Source organism: Dipodomys ordii, unplaced genomic scaffold, assembly GCF_000151885.1.
Source record: "Dipodomys ordii isolate 6190 unplaced genomic scaffold, Dord_2.0 Scaffold146, whole genome shotgun sequence".
Taxonomy (NCBI): Eukaryota; Metazoa; Chordata; class Mammalia; order Rodentia; family Heteromyidae; genus Dipodomys; species Dipodomys ordii.
This window is the reverse complement of record NW_012267362.1, coordinates 1,804,357-1,818,620: the sequence shown is the minus strand read 5'-3', so window position 1 is coordinate 1,818,620 and position 14,264 is coordinate 1,804,357. Positions and strand designations below refer to the sequence as shown.

The following is a 14,264-nucleotide window of genomic DNA, read 5'->3' as shown; positions in this document are numbered from 1 at the left end:
CCTCCTCAGAGAGGCCTGGTCTGCCTTCCCAAGTACCAGCAACATTACTACTCAGGAGCTACATGAGTCAGGCAGAGGGGAAAGAAGACTGGATGCTCTGGCCAGCACTGCTATGGACAGCTGCATCTTGGCTCCCTGCAAGTTTTTTTAGTCTTATCACTGCCATATTGATCCTTAACTAATAATCAGCACATCTACCCATTCTTTTTCCAACCAGAAGTTAGCCCTTAGTTTTGTTCTTTTTTTTTTTTTTTGAAACAAGTAATCCATAGTATCTTGACCTTTCCACACAGTTCCTATTTCCCAAATTCTAAATGAACTTCTCCGTTTCCAAATCTTCCATCTGAAGCTGTAGACCTAATTTAGTAAGACTGAACTATTCAAAAGCCTGGACCAGGCTGGAGCAGAGAAGCCTGGCTGCTTTTCTACACACACACACAAATGGATAACAGATGCAAACCAACCTCATTCTTGTTCTTTGCTGTAGCATCACATTCGCTATTCTCAGGCTTCCTCAGGTGCTTCCACCTTCCTCCCTGATCAAAAGTGATCATGGTCTGGATAGAGTTATCTGAGTGGGAAAAGAATGACCATAAGCCCAGTACACTAGAGGCACCCAATTAAAGACACTGTAATTCTCTCTGTAGGCATTTTAACACTGGATAAAATGGTTCAGGGTTTGGTGAGTAACTGAGCAACACTTGAAATATGAGATCTGAAGAAAATGCTAACGATATGTTTTATGATATAGTTTAGATCTCTTTTCTTTTCTTTTTTCCTTTTTTTTTTGCCAGTCATGGGGCCTGAACTCTGGGTCTGGGCGCTGTCCCTCAGCTCTTCAGCTCAAGGCTAGTGCTCTACCACTGGAGCCACGGCGCCACTTCTGGCTTTTTCTGTTTATGTGGTGCTGAGGAATCGAACCCAGGGCCTCATGCTTGCAAGGCATGCACTCTACTGCTGAGCTACCTTCCCAGCCCTCTTTTTTCCTTTTTTGTCAGTTGTAGAACTTGAACTCTGGGCCTGGGTACTGTCCCTCAGCTCTTCAGCTCAAGGCCAATGCTCTACCACTTGAGCCACAGTGCCACTTCCAGTTTTCTGGTGGCTTATTGGAGATAAGAGTCTTATGGACTTTCCTGCTCAGGCTGGCTTTTTTTTTTCTTTTTTTGGGTCTGGTTGTGGGGCCTGAACTCTGGGCCTGGGTGCTGTCCCTCAGCTTCTTCAGCTCAAGGCTAGCACTCTACCACTTGAGCCACAGTGCCACTTCCGGTTTTTTTTCTTTTTGCTTATGTGGTGCTGAGGAATCGAACCCAGGGCCTCATGCATGCAAGGCAAGCGCTCTACCGCTAAGCCACCTTCCCAGCCCCTCAGACTGACTTTGAACCACACAGTTTAGATCTTAAATGTCCCCTCTATTGTTGTGTTAAAAGCTTGGTTGCTAGTCCGTGACACTACTGGGAAGTGATGGAATCTTTAAGAGGTGAGACTTACTGGAAAGAGGTTGCATCATCAGAAGCCATGACCTTAAAGCTGGTATTGGGGATTCATTTTCTTTTCATCTTTGAGGTGAAGGGCTTCTTCTACCATACATTCTCCCAAACAGTGGGAATAACCATCCATAGACTGAAACTTTCAGAACTGAACCAAAGCAAACCTTTTCTCTTTAAAAGCTGGCTACCCCGGTTATTACAGTAACAGAAAACCAGTACATTTCCACATTTCCATTCAAAACAAATAGGTTGGTATTCATTTGCTTTCCTTGTTTGATGCCTCTGAGGGAAATCTACCAAAGGAAGGTATATTAATCTTTATTTGGCCAAGGCCATGACACCAGGCTTGCTTTAGAGACCCTCATAATTTGAATATGTGTGCTTAAGCATGAATAAATATTATTGTTTCTCCACTACCCCATATCTTATATAACTTTTCCTTTTTCTCCCTTATGTCTCATCTCTCTGTTTTCCTTCTCATCTCTCTGTCTCATTCTCTGTCTTCAATTATATAAACTATTACAGGCTTAGGGTTAGAGATAATATGCTTTAAGTTTTCAAATAATACCAAATAAAAAAGCAATTGAAAATTCACTTATTCAACAAACATTTATTGAGGGTCCGCTATGTAGAAAAACTTTTGTAGGCCTTTGAGAATATATCAGTGAATACAACAGATTAAAATAAATTCATAAAATATATATTGCAGAAGGCAAGAGAAGCATTAGACATAGTAAATAAGTAAATTATATAGTATGTTAGAAAACAAGTTCTATGGAAAAATCTTGTGCATCTAAAGGTGGATTGGGAGTGTATATATGAGGAGAGGAGGGAAGATTGGAATTGAAAATAAGATAGCCAGGGTGGATCTCATTCAGAAAGTAACACATGAGCAAAGGCTTGAAGGAGGAAGCACTCAGCTTAAAGAAAACAGATGGAAATGTCAGTGCAGATACATAATGAATGAATATATGTACCTAGTATGTACTAATAAATGAATATATGTACCTGGACTGGCAAGGGGTTAGTGTTAGTGGCAAGAGTGAATGAAAGAAGACTTGAAGAGGAGGTCAGAGAGGAAAAAGCTAGCCAGTGTCATGTAGGACTCTGTAGGCAATTACAAGGAATTGACAAAATAAAAAGTCCTCACCTCCTACCAAAATAACAAATATATCAATATTTAAGAGTCCTTGTATTTGGGAGTAATGTATTTGTTTGCAAATTTGAGCCTTACTAGCATGAGCTTGTAGCTTCATTATGTAGAAAATTAGATAAATTTTGGCCAGCCCTTGCTATGCCCTCTGTAAGAAGAAAAGTAGCTCAAATTCAGATTACCTGCTGCCTGCCTGCCTCCCTCCCTTTCTTCCTGCCTTCCTTCCTTCCTTCCTTCCTTCTTCCCCCCACCCTCAGTCTCTTTCTGTGTATGTATGCATGCTCACATGCACACGCGTGCATGTATGTGAGTACTAGGGTTTGAACTCAGGGCCTTGGTACTGTCCCTTAGCTTTTTTTGCTCAAGGCTAATGCTCTACCACTTGAACCACAGCTCTGCACTTCTCTCTTTTTAGAGGTTACTTGGACATAAGAATCTCATGGACTTTCCTGCCTAGGCTGGCGTTGAACAATAATTTTCAGACCTCAGCCTCCTGAGTAGCTAAGATTATAGGCGTGAGTCACTGGTGCCTGGCTTTCAGACTCATTTCAATGTGTCGGAACCTTCCACTATAGAGGTTCAGGCATATAGAAATGAGCCTGTTGCTATGTATCTTAACAATATAAACAATATAGATTTTTGTATCCACTGTTGCTTTGCTCTATGGTTAATTGCCATAACTTAAATATAGGGAGCCAGAATTTATATATGTAGGCAAAGCAAACACTTTTCTATGGGCCAAGACCCTAGGAGCCAAGAACTCATCAGGTTCCTTGGAGGCCTCAAATCCTAACACACTGAACTTAAAGAGCAAGGCAGATGAATGGTCATGACAAGCCTTACCTTCTGAAAGCATGCTTGTTATGTAGACCCCACGGAGGGAAGTCACATTGGTAAAGTCAGTCTCTCCCCCTGTGGTTGTATAGAGATGTCTGTCCAAAGACTTGGAGTAGACAATGCCTCGATCATCAGAGGTAAAGATAGTGCCAAATCCAGTGTCTAAAACATGCAAACAAATAAAAACAGTAAGTCCCAATAGGAATGATAGTGTAGCCAAACAAGTGATTTTGCCTAACTGGCCTAGCACATTTACCAATTGTTTCTCCAGATGAAAATTAAGACTTGAGAGTTCATCAAAATTTTCAAAACCCATCTTTACTTATAGTACCCAGCTTAGTGCCTGGAATATGGGAGATGCTGAGTTTGTTGAATGACTTAACCACATGCCAGAGAAAATACATTTCTCAATCTTGTACTTTAGTTTCTCAAGCTATTTATAGTGAAGAATCTTGTGTGTGTGTATGTGTGCACACATGTGTGCATGTGTGTGCATGTGCACACTAACACTGGGGCTTGAACTCAGGAACTCATGCTTTCACTTGGAATTTTCAAGGACTCAATGGTCTCACTTGGATTTCCATTCAAGGCTGGTGTTTTACCACTTTAGCCACAGTTCCAACTTCCATGTTTTCACTGGTTAATTAGAGGTAAGAGTCTTTAAGAGTTATCTGCTCAGGCTGGCTTTGAACTATAATCCTCAGATCTCAGCCTCCTGCACCACTAGGATTACAAGTGTGAGCCACAGGTGCCTGGCTAGGATCAATTTTTAAATTTTCAGTATGTCAGAACAGATGCTTTCATAAAATGTAATAAAAACTAGCCGGGCACTGGTGGCTCACGCCTGTAATCTTAGCTACTCAGGAGGCTGAGATCTGAGGATCGCGGTTCAAAGCCAGCCCGGGCAAGAGAGACCGTGAGACTCCTATCTCCAATAAACCACCAGAAAACCGGCGGATGGCGCTGTAGCTCAAGTGGTAGAGTGCTCGCCTTGAGCTGAAGAGCTGAAGGACAGCCCCCAGGCCCAGAGTTCAAGCCCCACGACCGACAAAAAAAAAAAAAAAGTAATAAAAACTAGTAGAAAAATAAAATAGACATGCCAGGTATGGTGCCTACTTGAAGTCCTAGCTATTCTAATAAACAGAAGGATCATGGGTTCAAAGTGGCCCTGGCAAGGTTATTATGATCCTATCTCAAAAACAAAATATAAAATGAAAGGACTGGTGGCATGGTATAAGTGGTAGAGTGTTTACCAACAAGCTAGAGGTTCCAAAACAAATAAAAAAGGACCAATGGTGTGGTTCAAGTCATAGGGCTTGTCTAGCAAGTATTGCCAAAAGGAAAAAAAAAAGAGATAAATATAAGACACTGTCCTTAGATTCAACATATATAAAATTACTTTGTCAAACAGTGTATGAGTTTTTTTTTAAGCCTCGTCTGTTGGTGCATGTCTTATTCCAGAACTAGAGAGGCTGATACAGGAGGATCTCAAGTTCAAGGCTAGCTTGGGCTACACAGTCAGAGCCAGTCTCAAAAACAAAACAAAAATAGTTTCTAAATCTTTCCTTACTTATTTGGTAACAGTGAGTTTGCAAATTTCTACCAGTCTGATGACTACTCTGAGCAGCTCTGATTTAGAATATGTGAACATATTCATAACTACTGTAGACTATGAAAGTGGGAGGGCCTCAAAAGTTGGTCAAAGCTAGTCTTGGCTTCATGATTTTACTGTCCCAGCCTACCAAGTGCTGGGATTACAGGTGTTAGTCACTAGGCCTGGATCAGATGAACTTCTTTTATCTCAGAGTAATTAGAAGGATGTTAAACAATTTCTAGAGTTAAGAGGAAAAGTTAACATATAAAAAGAGAAGTTTCTCAGATCATTACTCAAAGCTTAAATATTTATGCATTTGAGGATGGACTCTTACCCCCGGGTTCATCTACATGCATGAATACCATGTCATCATTAGCTGCCAGAATAGAATAGAATTGTTCCTGCCCCACAGAGGGGAGCTGGGCCATGCTCCATGTGTCCCCTTGATCTGTTGACACGTGGATCCTTCTTGTTGTATCCTGGAATAAATATGCCATATATCTTATCTATCTATCTTTATAACCTTCTGTTAAGATGCCATGTACAGGAACAGCATTTTTAATAGTTACTGTTCATTCTTCAGTGGGTATAATCGCAATAAAAGATCATAGTGCCAATTACCAAAGCAATTTCTAACCCCTTCCAGACAACAGAAGAACGAATTCTATTCTAAGTAAAATTACCTTGTTTGTTCATTTTTTTTTCCTCTTTGACTCTGTCCTTCTGGTATGATCCTCCCAATCTCTGATAATCATCTCTTTCAAGAGAGTTAAGGATTTGATTGGACCACCATTAGCTTTGCTTTATAGCTATTTGTATATTCTTTTCTCTTTCTTTCTCTCTCTCTTGTTTTTTAAATGTCAGTCGTGGGGCTTGAACTCAGGCCTGGATGCTGAACTCCTTTGTTCAAGGCTAGTGCTCTACCACTTTGAGCCATACCACCACTTCCAGTTTTATAGTGGTTAACTGCAGATAAAAGTCTCATGCACTACCAAGCTAGAAAGACAACCAACTAATTGGGAAAAAAATATTTACCAGCAATATATCAGACAAGGGGTTAACATCCTGTATATACAGGGAACTCAAGAAACTAATCCCTCCCAAACCTAACAAACTAATTACTAAATGGGCAAGGGAACTAAAGAGGGACTTCTCAAATGAAGAAATAAAAATTGCAAAGAAACACATGAGGAAATGTTCATCATCCCTGGTGGTGAAGGAAATGCAAATAAAGACAACCCTGAGATACCACCTTACCCCAGTCAGAATGTCCCACATCCACAAATCAGCCAACGACAAATGCTGGAGGGGATGTGGAGAAAGAGGAACCCTATTACACTGCTGGTGGGAATGTACACTTATACAACCACTTTGGAAAGCAGTCTGGAGGGTCCTTAGAAAGCTAAAGATTGACCTCCCTTACGACCCAGTCATACCACTTCCAGGTATCTACCCTGAACAACAGGAACCAATATATAAGGACACGTGCACCTCCATGTTTATTGCAGCACTGTTCACAATAGCTAGGATATGGAAACAACCCAGATGCCCCACCACAGATGAATGGATCCAAAAATTGTGGTATCTATACACAATGGAATATTATGCAGCCATTAGAAATGACAAAATAATGGCATTTGCAGGGAAATGGATAGAGCTAGAAGGAATCATGTTGAGCGAGGTAAGCCAAGAGCGAAGAGACAAATGGTGCATGGTCTCCCTGATAAGTGGATGCTAAATCCAAAATGTTAGGTGATATGACAAAACTAACAGGACTTAAAAAACAAAGAACTCCCACTCATCTGGTATTAGATAATTAAGAATCAAAAAAATAGATAATTAGAAAATGGAGATAAAACTCACACTGGGAGATTACAGGGAAGTCAAGATGTGACATGCCTTTAAGGAACTCCTTCAGAAGAGACATAATCAAGGAAACATGCATGGGCTAGGAAGGGCCAAGGACAGTCTGAAATTACTATAAGAAAACTAATCAGAGAGTATTTGACAGGTAAAGGAGTCTTTTAAGAAGACAAAATCTACTCTCTGATAAATAGCCTAATGTAGCTGCTGCTAGAGGTCTAGGAAGATAGCTCAGTGGTAGAGTACTTACAAGGCCCTGGCTTCAATTTCTCAGATCTGTCCATCTGTCTGTCTGTCTGTCTAGCTACCTACCTACAAATGTGAGCTATTGGATAGTAGCCAGAGTAGTCAGAGAATCTTTAGATTTTTAAAGCCGCCAGACTCCTTAGGTTAACTACTATTAAGAGTTCAGTGAGGGGCTGGGAAGGTGGCTCAGTGGTAGAGCGCTTGCCTTGCAATACATGAGGCCCTGAGTTCGATTCCTCAGCACCACATAAGAAAAAAGCCAGAAGTGGTGCTGTGGCTCAAGTGGTAGAGTGTTAGCCTTGAGCTAAAGAGCTGAGGGATAGCACCCAGGCCCAGAGTTCAGGCCCCACAACCAGACCCCCCCCCCAAAAAAAAAGAGTTCAGTGAGGCTGGGCATGTGGCTCAGTGATAGAGTGCTTTCCTAGCATGCATGAAGCCCTGGGTTTGATTCCTCAGTACCACATAAACAGACAAAGCCAGAAGTGGCACTATTGCTCAATAGTAGACTGCTAGCCTTGAGCAAAAAGAAGCTCAGAGACAGGATCCAGGTTCTGAGTTCAAGCTCCAGAACTGGCAAAAAGACGAAGAAGAAGGAGAAGGAGAGGAGGAAGAGGAGTTCAGGGATAAATTTCTTCAACTTCTACCAAGATATCTGATTACTTTTGATTTTATTCTCATTGTTATACAGAGAAATTAGAGCTCAAAATGTGCATAATATGATTTAAATTGTATAGACAGTAAACAGGAGGCTACCTCTGTAATACGACTGATTGCCATTAGTATTCTATTGAATGACCCTAAGTAGGTTACTCAGTTTCCTCTTGAGGTAATATTATGAGCTCATAGGGTTGTAGGAAGGTTATCACAAGATTTCTGGAGTTACCTGTACTTAGTATACTATTTCCCCATCTCCAGTTCTCCCTGAAGCCACTTGAATCAGCCTTCTAACCTCATTACTTCAAGGAAACTGCTTTTGTCAAAGGCAGCAATAATCCACTTTGCTAACTTCAGGAGGTAATTCTACAGCTCATCTGGCTCAACATCTCACTTAAGCTTAACAAAACTGATCACTTCTTCCTTCTGAAATATATTCTTTCATTTGGTTTTGATGATTTCACATTGTCCTTATTTTTTTTTTTTTACGTCAGAAGGGTAATGTGCCCACGTCGTAACAAGGTTTAGAGGGAGGCACATGTCACGCAAGCGCGTGAGAACCCAATCATCACACTTATGAACCGGAAAAGGATTTACATTGTCCTTATATATAACTACCTTACCTATCCCTCCCTTTTCCTTTTCCTTTCCCCTTTCCTTTTCATACCTTTCCTTTTCCTTCCTCTTTCTTTTCTCTCCTCCCTCCCTCCCTCCCTCCCTCCCTCTTTCTTTCTTCCTTCCTTCCTCTTTCCTTTTTTTCTTCCTCTCTCCCTCCTTCCCATTTTCCTTGATTCACCCCTCTCTCCCCTTTCCCTTCCTCCTTCCCTCCATTCTCTTCCTCCCCCCCCCCTTTCTTTTTTTTCTTTCTGCTGGTACTGGGTCTTGAACTTAGGACCTTGCACTCTCAGTAGGCTTTCTTGCTCACAGTAAGAGCCATACCTCCAGCTCTGCTTTCTTGCTAGTTTTTATTTATTTATTTATTTTTGCCAGTCCTGAAGCTTGAACTCTGGGCCTGGGCACTGTCCCTGTGCTCCTTTTTGCTCAAGGCTAGCACTCTATCACTTGAGCCACAGCACCACTTCCAGCTTTTCTTCTGTTTATGTGGTACTGAGGAATCAAACCCAGAGCTTCATGCATACTAGGCAAGCACTCTACCACTAAGCCATATTCCCAGCCCTCTCTGGTGTTTCTTTCTCTCTCTCTCTCCCTCTCTCCCTCTCCCTCTCTCTCCCTCTCTCTTCCACCTCCTCCTCTCTCTCTCCCTCTCCCTCACTTTCTCTCCCTCTCTCTCTTTCTCTCTATGTCTGTTGTCTGTCTGTCTGTCTGTCTGTCCTGGGGCTTCAACTCAGGGTCTGAGTGCTGTCCCTGAGTTTTTGTGCCCAAGACTAGTGCCTCTTTGCTAATTATATAAAAGATGCGGTCTCACACACTTTTCTTCCCAGGCTAGCTTTGATCCTTTAGATCTTATTCCTCGAGTAGCTAAAATAACAGGTGTGAGCCATTAGTACCCAGCTTAATTCTTAATTTTTCTCCCACAAACCTACTTCTCTTGCAGCCAGTATATCTCACTGGCAAGTCCTATCATCAATTCATTGAAAATAAATATATACTCTTACCATCCCTCCCCTTACCTATTGTGATTTTTTTCTATTTATGCCAGTTTCGGGGCTTGAACTCAAGGCCTGAGTACTATCCTTACCTTTTTCACTCAAGGCTAGCACTCTTTCCACTTGAGCCACAGCTCCACTTCAGGCTTTGCCTTTTGCTGGTTAATTGGAGGTAAGAGTCTCATAGGCTTTTCTGTCTGGGTTGGTTTAGAACCTCAATCCTCAGATCTCAGCCTGCTGAGTAGCTAGGATTACAGGCGTGAGCCACTGTGTGAGCCTCTGGTGCCCAACCTCACTTCATCCATGAACAGCCTGGTCCCTCGGTTGGCTACCATAACAGTCCCCTATTTTCCCCTGCTGCTTCCATTCTTGCTTCCTCTTAGACATTCTTAAACACAGATTTTGTTAAAAAGGAAGTCAAATCCATCTTCCATACTCACATTCTCTGTGCAGCTCCTCAACACATGAAGAATCAAAGCCCTGCAAAATCTGGGCCTACTCTGGATCACTCTTCATTATGCTCCAAACAAGGAGCTCTTCTTTCCTTTTCTTTATAGATGGAGTGCACCTTAGCCTGAAGGTCTGTCCCTTCCCTTGCTGTTGGCTCGCCCAGTTCTCCTCTAGACTCCACATAGTCATGTTGTTACTGGCTCATGTCTTTGAGAGCCAGCCATGCACCCTATATGAATAGCACTGCTGTGATTTCTATTACTTCCCAGTTCCTTACTCGGCTTTAGATTGCTTCATAGGTTTAATTACAACCTGATGAACTTTGTTGCTTAGCATCGTTTTCCCTACTTAAATATAAGCTCTGAGAGCAGGAAATCTGTTTTGTTCACTGCTATATTCTGGGAACATAAAATAGTACCAAGCATGTAATAGAACTCAGCATTATCTTTTAAAATTTTTATTACAATTTTTGGATAATATGCAAGTGGATTGCTTCCCCACAATCACTACTGCCACTTCCTCTCCCAGCCCATATCCATGTTTAAGTGAAGCCAATACTGGATCTACAAATCCAGGAAACAGGGCTGGGAAGTTGGCTCTGTGGTAGAGTGCTTGCCTCACATGCATGAGGCCCTGGGTTTGATTCCTCAGCACCATATAAGCAGAAAAAAAGCTGGAAGTGGCGCTGTGGCTCCAGTGGTAGGGTGCTAGTCTTGAGCTGAAGAGCTAAGGGACAGCATCCAAGCCCAGAGTTCAGCCTCATGACCGACAAAAAAAAAAAATTCAGGAAACAACATCAGAATTCACAGGTGAAAAAAAGGCCAAAGTGCACAATAGCCCTGAGGGCTTCACAGTGATACTAAATATTGCGTAAAGACAAGAACTCTACCAGTACTAAGTAAAAGTGATTGATGAGACATATCTGCAGAAGTATTAGACTCCAAAAAGACAAATACTCACCTTATCGGCCATCACAGAAGCAAAAAGGAAACGTCCCCCAAGACCAAATGAGTAAATTTTCACACCAATAGTTTTGAAGCTTTTCCCCAAGTCTGAAGTTCTCCATAATTCCAGTGCTCCAAGGTCAGCTTCTTAAACAAGACAAAATATTAATTAAAATTCCTCTTACTGGTGAGCTTACTTTCAAACAGCTGCTTTAGAATTGCTCTTAAAGCTGGGCTCCCATGTTTCACACCTGTCAGTAATCCTAGCTGCTCAAGAGGCTGATATCGGAGGATCTCAATTAGAGGCCAGCTCATGCAGGAAAGTCTGTGAGACTTAAAAAAAAAAATCTCCAATAAGCTACCAAAAAGCCAGACGTGGAGCTGTGGCTTAAGTGACAAAGCTCTAGCCTTGAGCAAAAGGTCAGGAACAGTGCCCAGGCCCTGAGTTCAAGCCCTACAACTGGCAAATAAATAAACTGTTCTTAATTTTATGTAGAGAAAGCACTTTTAATCATATACATGCTGATCTAGTGATAATTTAAACCTGATATGGCATCAGATACAGGGAGTTTGTATTTAGATTTTATTTCATGCATGTGACATTTAATGATGGATGTAAATAGAGTTCTCTTAGTTTTAGTACAGTGGTGCATAAAATAGCACAGTGATAGCATTCTACTTTACTTTCTTCATACTCCATTTAAAAGATGTCCTAGGGCTGGGAAGGTGGCTCAGTGGTAGAGCACTTGCCTTGCATGCATGAGGCCCTGGGTTTGATTCCTCAGCACCACATAAGTAAAAAGAATAAAGCCGGAAGTGGCACTGTGGCTCAAGTGGTAGAGCGCTAGCCTTGAGCTGAAGAGCTGAGAGACAGTGCCCAGGCCCAGAGTTCAGGCCCCACGACCGGACCCAAAAAAAAAAAAAAAAACTGGACCACATATTAGGAGGTCACTGGCTCTATTAAATGAAATATTCCATAGTCTGAAGAAATCATGCATTTCAATTGGCTATTGTTTATAGCGTAGAATTTGCTTTATAGTATACCTTGCTAAGATTTAAGTATAATGCCTTCAACTATAGATTACATTTTAATTTAATCCAGGCATAGTATAATAATTTGGTAGTATTTGAAGATTTTAAAAACCACTAACAGCTATCTCTAGTTATTACATTTTCAGGATAATGGAAAGATCTTTGTTTCTACTTCATATAATCCAGAATATTTAACCATATATATATAGACTGCAAGGCACTTTTCTGGGACTAAAATATACTTACTGCAGGATCCATTCACATAGGTGGTAAAGAATATGGTGGTTCCTGATCCCCTAGGAAAAGGCAAAGACAGAGAAAAGAAATGATTTAAGATGCCAAGAGACTGAGTCAACCTTAGGGACAAAGCCCCTGGAAAATATAACAAGACTTATCCACACGTACCAGCTCCTCAGGAGATGAGCACCCTATTCTCCACAGCCCACAGCTGAGCTTCCCATAGCCTGGCTCCATCTTTGACAGTCTTCCAGCTGGACCCACATGGACTGACCAATCTGTCTCTTATGTTATATTGCCCACTGTCCCCAAATGCTTTCTCTCCTGTAACCAAATGCATGCCCTCACAGTCTTTCAACTGTAGCTTAAATTCTAGCTCTTCGGTGAAGCTTTTCTTATGACCCTCACAGTTTAGAAGTTCTAAACTTCTAGAACAGCAAGTTGTCAATGAGGGGTGATTTAGCCACCAAGGGACACTTGGCAACATCTAGAAACATTTTTGATTCTCAGAACTAGGGTAAGAGTGGATATGGGGCAGGCAGGCCTGGTTATGACATCTAATAAGTACAAGCCAGGGATGCTGCTAAACAGCTCAGAATGCACAGAACAGAACAGCTCCCTTGATAACAAATTATCTGACCCAGTGTGTCATTAGTGATGAGGTTAAGAATCCCTGTTCTGGAGCACTGTGCCATTCTATACAAGCCACTTACCATTCATCAGTCTCCCAGTCTTATCTCTACCACACTAATTGATTTCTTCAGGTCACTTACTAAGTTTTAGGCTTTGTAGTTTGCCTTCAGAACCTAGTTTAATGCTTTGAATGAGCTAAATAATTTAGATCTTTCATCTCAAATGGGCAACTAGGTCAGAGGTTGAATTATTTAAAATGTAGCTTGGCCAGGGAGTTTACAGGGAACTAAATTCTGACCCTGATATACTTATAGGTTACTGCCAGCAAAAGGCAATGCATTTTGAGCCTGTTCTTTCAAAACTTTTGTTGTAAACGCCTAGAAATCAAAGACCTAAAATGTAAGTAAGCAGTTATAGCCTAGCTATCTTATATTCACAGCTGAACAAAGTAATTTTTACTGAAGTAAGAAAAAGACATAAAATGCCATTTAAAAATAACTTTTTCATTGTAAAGATAAATTTTAATTAAGGGTGGAGTGGGTTTTCATGATCAAAATTAGCATAGTCTTACTTAACCATATCCTACATATTTTAGATCCATCAGGAGTCCAACAATTTGTTAATCTAGTTACCTTAATAATTACTTCCTTCCTGATAAGACCTTATTTGATACAGACACAGCCATTAAAATTCATAAAGTGAAAGCAGATGTGGCATGTATTACAATGATGCTATAAAAATCTCATTTATAGTGAGCATTTCTGGAAAAGACCACCTTATTTAAATAGTAAATGTCTAATATTTAAATTAAATATTAAATTAAAATTTTGACTAAGCCATAGTTCAAAATCTGTATTAGGTTTTCCTGATTTCCTAAATAGAGTACATAAAACTCTTTCTTGAAGTTACAGGTCATCAACGATAAACCATTAGAAGTTACTGTCCTTTCTTGTATATGTCCTTTCTTGATCTAGTACTAAATCATTTTGAATTGTTATACTGAGTTTTATCCACTCTGTTATGGGTTTTTTGCTTCCTTCTAGCTCTCAAGCTGTAATTCTAATGTCATGTGCTTGTTGCTAGCAGCCACATAGCTCATTCTGGCAGTAATCTGCTATTAACTGGGACACTGGATTAACTTGTTGGAATTAGTCAAAAGAAAAGAAAAAAGAGAGACTCTGGACAAAGGTCTAAGCCTAAACAGAATTTTGAAGATATAAAGGCTATAAATTCAATGCTTGGTCAACCATCCTTCCCCCAAATAAATCTCTTGCAAAGTTAAAACTGAAGCCTAGAGTGGTTAAATCACTGACTAGTACCAGAGCCAGGTTAGAGCAAAGATTATTTGACTTCTAAGTAAGAAATCTCTCTACTATATCATCCTTAAGTAGGCACCTGAGGGGGCAAGGCATCCTGCCAAGAGAACTGAGTAGGTTTTGGTGCACCGACACAGGAACTGGGCAGTCTGCTAACTATTTCAGCTTCTTCCTGAGTTGTTACTGTGTTCTACATCTAACTGAAATGGGT

The 14,264-nt window shown here is 40.9% G+C and overlaps 1 protein-coding gene across 2 annotated transcripts in view; it reads right to left on the bottom strand.

The window, feature by feature from the left end:
• Positions 1-14,264, bottom strand: part of Sort1 (sortilin 1) — a 64,459-nt gene that overhangs the window by 13,191 nt on the left and 37,004 nt on the right. For both annotated transcript variants that reach the window (XM_013031902.1, XM_013031903.1), the window contains exons 7-11: positions 12,114-12,163; positions 10,852-10,982; positions 5,406-5,550; positions 3,484-3,639; positions 465-571 (exon numbers count right to left, since the gene is read on the bottom strand). In XM_013031902.1, coding sequence (XP_012887356.1) covers positions 465-571; positions 3,484-3,639; positions 5,406-5,550; positions 10,852-10,982; positions 12,114-12,163 — 589 coding nt within the window. The remainder of the gene's footprint in view (positions 1-464; positions 572-3,483; positions 3,640-5,405; positions 5,551-10,851; positions 10,983-12,113; positions 12,164-14,264) is intronic.